The sequence below is a fragment of the Pantherophis guttatus genome, chromosome 2 (assembly GCF_059756535.1).
Source record: "Pantherophis guttatus breed Tessera chromosome 2, ASM5975653v1, whole genome shotgun sequence".
Taxonomy (NCBI): Eukaryota; Metazoa; Chordata; class Lepidosauria; order Squamata; family Colubridae; genus Pantherophis; species Pantherophis guttatus.
Window position 1 is genome coordinate 252,615,798 of NC_142064.1, and position 8,213 is coordinate 252,624,010.

At 43.1% G+C, this 8,213-nt stretch overlaps 1 protein-coding gene across 2 annotated transcripts; it reads right to left on the reverse strand.

Annotated features, from left to right (window-relative positions):
- Positions 1 to 1,971: 1,971 nt before the first annotated feature.
- On the reverse strand, positions 1,972 to 8,213 carry LOC117667997 (cholinesterase-like). 2 transcript variants are annotated; one of them, XM_087888060.1, is made up of 4 exons: positions 8,123 to 8,213; positions 5,228 to 6,726; positions 4,064 to 4,227; positions 1,972 to 2,169 (listed from the first exon to the last, which is right to left on the reverse strand). In XM_087888060.1, exons 2-4 carry the CDS (start codon positions 6,669 to 6,671, stop codon positions 2,116 to 2,118), a joined length of 1,662 nt encoding a protein of 553 aa, XP_087744186.1. In that variant the 5' UTR covers positions 6,672 to 6,726; positions 8,123 to 8,213; the 3' UTR covers positions 1,972 to 2,115. The 2 variants fall into 2 exon arrangements, with proteins under 2 accessions (XP_087744186.1, XP_034277552.2); XM_034421661.3 differs by having other exon boundaries at positions 5,224 to 6,726.

Here is an 8,213-nt window from a genome sequence, read left to right on the forward strand (position 1 = left end):
TACATGGTGGATGGCTAGCCCACAGAAGAGAACACTGAAAGATAGTAGTCTTCATACATTTAAAATGATGTTAGAAGACTTGTTCTCTGCAGCTCAGCAGGACAGGCCTCCAACCAAAAGGTTGAAAGTATGAAGAAGGAGATTCGAGTTAGATATTGGAAGGAGTTTCTTGATGGTAAGAATTGTAAGCCAATGCAATAGGTAGCTTCTTCTGAGATAACTTTCCAACTATATAATTCTGTGCACTCTTGTGTTTTCCATAAGAACCATCCAGCAAACTTTCTGCTACTAATTTCTTCATTAAATATGTTGGACCGTTATGTCGTTATGTTACGTTGTGTTGTGATGTGATGTTATTGGATTTTATTATTATATTATGTATTTGGATAGACATAAAGGCTCATAATTAAGGTTAATGACTTACACAGGAGTTGCAGGATCCAATCTGGGTCAGTCATCAGGACCAGAGGTTTTGTCTTCCGAACTTTCAGGCTCATGCTGGAGCCCATCTTCATGGGAACTTCCCTCTGGCAGAGGGTGTGTGTCTCACCAACCCAGATTTGATCCTGCAACATTATCCTGGGACATGTATTTTTGCCTTCATTCATTACACAGGAGTCTTTGAGGAGCCATTTACATAATAATCAAAAGGGCAGAAGGAGGTTGTCGGTCCATGAAGTTAAGACTACAGGTAGTCCTTGATTTACATCCATTCATTTAGTGACCATTCAAAGTGACAACTGCACTGAAAAAAGTGACTTATGACCATTTTTCACACTTCAAAAAGAAGGCTGTGAAAATATTTACAGATCCCTCGCACCCTGGACATAAACTGTTTCAACTCCTGCCCTCAAAACGACGCTATAGAGCACTGCGCACCAAGACAACTAGACACACGAACAGTTTTTTCCCCGAACACCATCATTCTGCTAAACAAATAATTCCCTCAACATTGTCAAGTAGTTACTAAGTCTGCACTACTATTAATCTTCTCATCGTTCCTATCACCCATCTCCGCCCATTTATGACTGTATGACTGTAACCTTGTTGCTGGTATCCTTAAGATTTATATTGATATTGTTTCCTGATTGCTTATTTGTACCCTATGACTATCATTAAATGTTGTACCTTATGATTCTTGATGAATGTTATCTTTTAATTTATGTACACTAAGAGCGTATGCACCAAGACAAATTCCTTGTGTGTCCAATCACATTTGGCCAATAAAAAATTCTATTCTATTCTATTCTATTCTATTCTATTCTATTCTATTCTATTCTATTCTATTCTATTCTATTCTTATGACTATTGCAGCATCCCCATGGTCACATTTTCAAAATTCGGATGTTTGGTAATTAAGCTCAGAATTATGACAGTTGCAGTGTTCTGGGGTCATGTGATCATCTTTTGTGACCTTCTGACAAGCAAAGTCAATGGGGAAGACAGATTCACTTAACAACTATGTTACTAAGTTAACAACTGATTCAGGACTGTCATTCTGCTGCACCAGCCATGTTTCGCCAGATGCCAGTCTGCCATAGATAAGGGGGCGGGGGGAGTTGCAGGGAGATAAAGGGGAGGTTTGGATGAGGGGACTTGAAACTACTCTTTGTGTCATTTGTTTGAATGTAATTGGACACTTTGAGATAGCCAGGGAAAAAGTAGGGAGAAGGGAAAAGTTCACTAGCTGCTTTGAGCAGGAAACCTCAGATCCGGCTTTGCTACTCTGTAACCACTTGACTTTAGTAAAGTATACTTTCATTAACAATGGATTCAAGAGTCTTTCTTTTCTAACTGACCAAGTTAGGATGGCTGACAAACTGTATGGCTCACTTAACAACTATGGCAAGAAAAGTTATAAAATGGAGCAAAACTCACTGAACAACTGTCTTGCTTAACAACAGGGATTTTGGGCTCAATTGTGGTCGTAGGTTGAGGGCTACTTGTGTACCACACAAAATCATGCACCTGAAGTTTCTATCACTCTTTTATTTGAGTATGATTTTTAAGAAAATCCTCTCCATTCACATCCACTTTCAGTTGTTCTCCGTATATCTCCTTTACTATATTTTCCTGTACATATTTCACGGTAAAGTTGCCTGAGAATTCCTTTCATTAAATTCTGGTCAGTGGTTGTCTTTGGTTTGGTCTGATCTCTTTATGCTGCACCTGAAAAAGGGAAAAAGAAATTATTAGAGCCATTACTGTGTAACTGTCAGTGATTCCACAATGTATGTACAGTAGTAATGATACAAAAACACCAGAGTTCAGTGGAGTTTCCTTGTACAAATGCTTTGCAGAAACACTGGCATAATATCACCCTACTTAAAATAACACAACTGCTATGTCCATTTTCAAGCTATTCACAGTTTAATCAAATCATAATAAAAAATATTCAGATTTATACCACTCAGTGGCATAAAGCTAGAGATGAAACTGTTGTGGGCCGCCAACAGCCAGCGGAGCAGGTGGCAGACTCAGACAGTGAGGAGGTTGGGGAGGAACGTGGGCCAATCCTGGAGTCTGGGGAAGTTTCTGATGAGTGCTCTGCGTTGGAGGCAGAGATGGAGCCAGGGCCATCTCACAATTGTCAGCTGCCTTTGGAGTCGGACATCAGTGGGGCAGAAGAACAGCTGGAGCCTGTACCCAGTGTGTGCATGTCAGAGCTGCCAGGAGAAGGAAACAACTACGGAACAAGGGTCGACTCAGGAGTAAAGCCACAGGTAGACGGTGAATGGCCCCTCCCATAAAGAGGAGTGAAAGGGGAGGGGAGTTTGCAGGAGACAATTAGTTCGCTTAATTGGTTTGTGACTTTCAGAGACTTCTTGTCAAGTTTTGAAGATATCGGCCTGGCAGCTCTCCAAGCCAGATAAGGTCTGTGACTGTAAATTCTCCCTTGAAAGACTTTGCTGGATGTGAATGAGAGGAATTCACAGTAACTTAATAGAAAGGGGTTTTTGTCGGGACAAGGAGTCTGCTTCATGCTCTTGGGAAGCCTAGGTCAGAACAGAAACCTGGAGACTATGAGTTCTACTCCCACCACAGCCATGAAAGTCAGCTGGGTAGCTTTGGGCCAGTCATTCTCTCTCAGCCCAACTCACCTCACAAGGTTGTTGTGGGGAAAATAGGAGAAGGAAGGAGTACAGGTAATCCTCAATTTACAAATGTAATGGAGTCTGCCAATTACATTCATAACTCGAGGATTCATAGGAGTGAATCACGTAACTGGAACATGACCACTTCCTGCTTTCACCCATGCATTCGCTAATAAAATGTGTGAGTCGTTAAGTGCACAAAGTATCTCGGGGCGGGGAAGGCCATGGAGGGGGTGGCTAGTGATGGAACAAGCTCCCAAGGCCTCCCCTACTCCCTGAGATACCTCATGCTTCCCCCCTCCCCACAAGATCATTTCACTCTTGGCATGAAAAGCGTTTGCAAGCTGACCAGACACTGGATGCAAAATCATCCTGCTCTCCTCTCCCTCAAAGGGAAAGAAACCATGGCAGAGAGGAGACAAATCTTTGCAAGTAAATGAGTCTGGTGCAGCAGGATGGGGGGGAGGAAGCAGTTGTGGGGAGCGGAAGAGGGGGGAAATAGAGTGAATGTTGCAGAGCCTTTGCGGTCATTCGTAAAGAATGACTGCCATGGTGCTACAACATTCATAATTTCAGGATTTGGTCGTAAACACTAGGGGGCGCTTATTGTGTAACTTCAAACAGTCACTACTTAAACTTGAGGTTTACCTGTATGAGATAGGTTTGCTGCCTTGAGTTAACGGTATTTGTAAAAATAATAAAGGCAGGATAAAAAAAAACAACTAAATTAAAATCCTTAAAGTGATACAACTGCCTTGTGCATTTTCAAGCCACTCACAGTTTAAATCAAACTTTAATCAAGACGTAATCCAAAATATTCGGATTTACACCATTCAGTGGCACAAGGCTAGTGATTCTGGGGGCCAATTGAGATCAAATGCATCTTTGGCAACTATATATGATAGGAAGGAAAAATGGCTGATGTGAAGTGATTTGAGTTGACATAAAGGAACGGAGTAGTAACTCACCAATTCCTGTTGTGTTATAAACATGGGTTTCCAAAAAACTGCACTTCTCACGTGGCAAAAACTGCATGATTTGAGGTGCCTCAGTGCTGATATGGTAGATGTTTTGTTCAGTAGCATTGTAATGTGGCCATTGAACTTCACCGGGAGTGAATTTGGAAGGATTCCTGTCAAGGAAATAAAATGATCAGATTACAAACAACAGTCAACTTGAACTACAAGATTAAGGATACAGTGACTGACATGTCAACTTCACATTCCCTCCTGACAAGCATTTTTAAGTGATATTAGTTTTGGTTACTCCTAAATCAATTATTTTCAGCAGTGGAAGTCAATCACAAGGCAGGTCACAGTGCCTAGAGCAGAAGTCTTCAAACCTGGCAGCTTTAAGACTTGTGGACTTCAACTCCCAGAATTCTCCAGCCAGCATAGCATAGTGGTGGCTGTAGGAGGCTCCACCCACCCGTCTGGACATCATCACGTCCTGTTTTTGATGCTCTGAGCATGTGCGGAAGGCCCTGCGCATGCGCAAAAGTGGTGTGTGTGAGTGAAGCAAGCGCACGAGCGCGCACGCTCACATTTGCGAACCGGTAGCGAAGGTAAGTGAATACCATCCCTGGTATTTACTATTCATTCCTTCAGGAATAGAAGTTGATGTGAGCCAAAATTGACTTCGGTGAAATTGTCATTTCAGCATCAGGATGACAGAGTTGGAAGGGACCTTGGGGGTCTTCTAATCCATTCCTCTGCTCAAGCAAGAAACCTTATATACCATTTCAAACAAATGGTTATCCAATCTCTTAAAAAACCCCAGTGTTGGAGAACTCACAACTTCTGGAGGTAAATTGTTCCACTAATTAATTGTTCTCACTCTCGGGAAATTTCTCCTTAGTTCTAAGTTGTTTCTCTCCTTGATTCGTTTCCACCCTTTGCTTCTTGTCCTGCCTTCAGGTGCTTTGGAGAATAGGTTGACCCTCTCTTCTTTGTGGTGGCCCCTGAGATATTGGAAGATTGCTATCACGTCACCCGTAGTCCTTCTTTTCATTAAACTAGGCATACCCAGTTCCTCCATACTGTCTATCTAATAAAAATACCAGAACCCCAGATTCATGGAAGAACTGCCCTAGTGCTGTGCTTAAGCACATCTCACAAGTGTGTCTTACCCACTTCTGGCAAACTGGGCCCAGTAGTGCATCACCCGTTGACTTAGTACCCTGTCAGCTTCTTCATCTGATTGATTGAGTCCTGGAAGTGATGAGAGGGTTCCAAAGAGAAAAGGGACCTCAACTCCATGAGCTGCACCCATCCATTCTTGCCAGACGGAAGTCGAAATTTGGTGATCGAAGGAATAAACATACACAGAGCCCTCCACTGCCACCATCCTTGCAGCAACTTCAATGAGTGGGCACACAAAATAGTAATCTCTGCTAAAATGAGCTAAGATCTGACGGTTCAGATTTGACCCGTGTTTCATTTCACTGTACTTAAGCAATACAGCCTTGACAATATCTTCTTCAAAATCTCTTCGTAATATGATGCCTACAGCTGATAAGGCCTGCTCCCAGGTCCTATTTTTGTCATCTACATTGTTCAGAACTCGAGGTATAAAGACTGTGCCATCCTCCCTTGTAATACCTATAAGTAGTGGCTTTGCTGGAATTTTCCCCTTCTGTAGAAGTATCTTTGGATCTTCGGGAAGGAAATCGCCATCATAGGTGGGTAAGAAAAAAGAACTGAAATTCAGAAACGCATCGGCTTCCTTATTTTGGAGACAGCTCATCACAGCACTGTCGTTCCTTTTTCTGCAGTTCAACAGACCAATTATATTAACGGTACGTTTCTGGATCTTTTCAGGTGGCATCGAAGCCCAGGGTGCATTGGGAGCTCCACTCTGGAGCACCGCTCGGTCAAAAAGGGATTGGCTTATAGGAGAGAGGAGGTGGAAACCCACAGAGGCTGCTCCAGCACTGTGGCCAATGAGAGTCAACTTATCTGCATCTCCACCAAAGACTGCTGCATTTTCCTTCAACCAATTCAGTGCCAGGTATTGGTCCCATAAGCCCATGTTCCCTGGGGCTTCCGGTGGGAAGAAGAGAAAGCCCCAAATCCCCACCCGATAGTTCATAGACGCCACAATGACATTTTCGGTAGCAGCTAATGTTGACCCATTGTATAAGTCCGAAGACCCTGCACCAACAGTAAATCCTCCACCATGGATCCAAACAAGGATAGGGACTGACACAGAGGGCTGGGGGTGAGGCACCCAAATATTGAGGAAAAGACAGTCTTCGGAATGGGGCTTATTGGCAACCCATATTCTTGAAGGATAGCTAAAAAAGGTCCATTGGTGACAAGGTTTCCCAAAGCGGGTAGCCTCCAAGACATGGCTCCACGGTTGATGTGGGACAGGTTTCTGGAAGCGCAGTCTCCCTACCGGAGGCTCAGCATATGGAATTCCTAGATAGGCATTTACGGCACCAGATCTAGTTAGGACTCTCATGCCTTTAATGGATCCAGAGCTGGTGACCACCACGGTGTCATTTTCAGAGATGTCGCCGGAAATCAGTTGGCAGAAACAAAGTCCCAGGAATGCAGGGAGGAGAATAGGCATGACAGCAATTGGAACGTATATGACCCAGGATCAGAATTTACACCTTGGCTCTGATCTGTTGAAAGACAGAAAGAGACCAAAATGAAAAGAAAACCAGCTGCTGTAAAATCTAGCCCATCATCTTTAGTCATTAGTCAATGGGATACAGCATATGGCAGTACCTGGCCTCAGAAGACAAATAGGGTTGCACTTGGTTAGGGAATTCTTCCAGGAATGGTAAGGCTATGGGCTTGCCTGGGAAATAGGAAAGCTATCTCCAAAGAAGGAACTGAAGAGGCCTTCCATATTTTTGCTGGAAGAACTACAAAGACATGCGAATGAAGTCATCAGAAATCAAGTTTGACTCAAAAGGTCCTGTCCACAATGTGGATCAGCCAAACCTGTAGACATTTGTTTGCTTGTTTATATCACATGTTTCTAGACCAAGGGTGTCAAACTCAATTTCATTGAGGGCTGCATCAGGGTTGTGTTTGACCTCGAGGGGCCGGAGTGGGTGTGGCCAACTCGACATCACTTGTGTCTCCCGAGCTCCATTTTCAGCTGCGACGGCCTCCTGCCAGTGAAAGCGGAGCTTGGGAGGCCCGCCCGCAGCCCTCACAAGCTCTGTTTTCTGCTGCAACTGCCTTCTGCAACCCTCTGCCAGTGAAAATGGAGCTCTGTTTTCATTGGCAGAGGCACTGTAGGCCAATCCTTTGCCTTTTCCAGGGCAGCCCTGTAGGCCGGATCCAGCCTGCAGGCCTTGAATTTTACACCCTGTAAACAATCCATCTCCCTCCTATTTCTAAACATACTAAAGTTTAAAATAAACAAACATTTGCAGCTGGTCAATAGTTAAAACAATAAATGATTACACAACCTGAGAGTCCCCAGTTGCATCATATTCGGTAAATATGCCTCATACACTAGATCTAGACCTTTGGCTGCAGTAACCATAAGACTATGACACTTTGTGGAGAAGAATTATCCAGTTCTGCTTTTCCAGTATAGATTGCCAAACGAAGGAGAAAAGGAAATGCAATTATACAACTAAAAAAAGTTAATTTTTCAGGATCTGTTGCTCCATGACAGCCAAAAGATACCACTGATTTAACCAACCTTGAACTTCTTTAGCAAATAAAGCTGTAGCTATTCAACAAAGCTGTGGCCTTTGGGATTTTGCATCATCCTGTTTTGCTCATTTGGAGTAAATTTAAAAAATTTACTCCAAATTCTACCAAATTCTACCTTTTGGGGTACATAGTAAGTAGTAAGGCCTAATGATCAACATTAACAACACAGAGAAAGATGCATGCCCCTGTTCAATATTTCCTGTCAATGAAGATTCATCTAAATACACAATTAATTTCCAAAATACTAAACAAAAGAATTGAGTGGAGGCATATGAGGCTAAAACAAGATTTTATCTTCCTTTCTGGGGCCATACCTTCTCTTTTTTCCCCTAAAGCACGCACCTGTTCTCTCCTTTGAAGTACATGGACCTTCTTTCCACCACAAATTCACATCTGTTCTCCCTTGGAGACACTCTTGCTCCTCAGAGATTCC

Coding starts and splice junctions, on each gene's coding strand:
- LOC117667997 (XM_087888060.1), bottom strand. CDS start 6,671: ATGCCTATTCTCCTCCCTGCATTCCTGGGACTTTGTTTCTGCCAACTG. Junction 4,228..5,227: donor CTGGGCCCAGTTTGCCAGAA/GTGGGTAAGACA, acceptor TTTCCTTGACAG/GAATCCTTCCAAATTCACTC. Junction 2,170..4,063: donor TTATAACACAACAGGAATTG/GTGAGTTACTAC, acceptor TCCCTTTTTCAG/GTGCAGCATAAAGAGATCAG.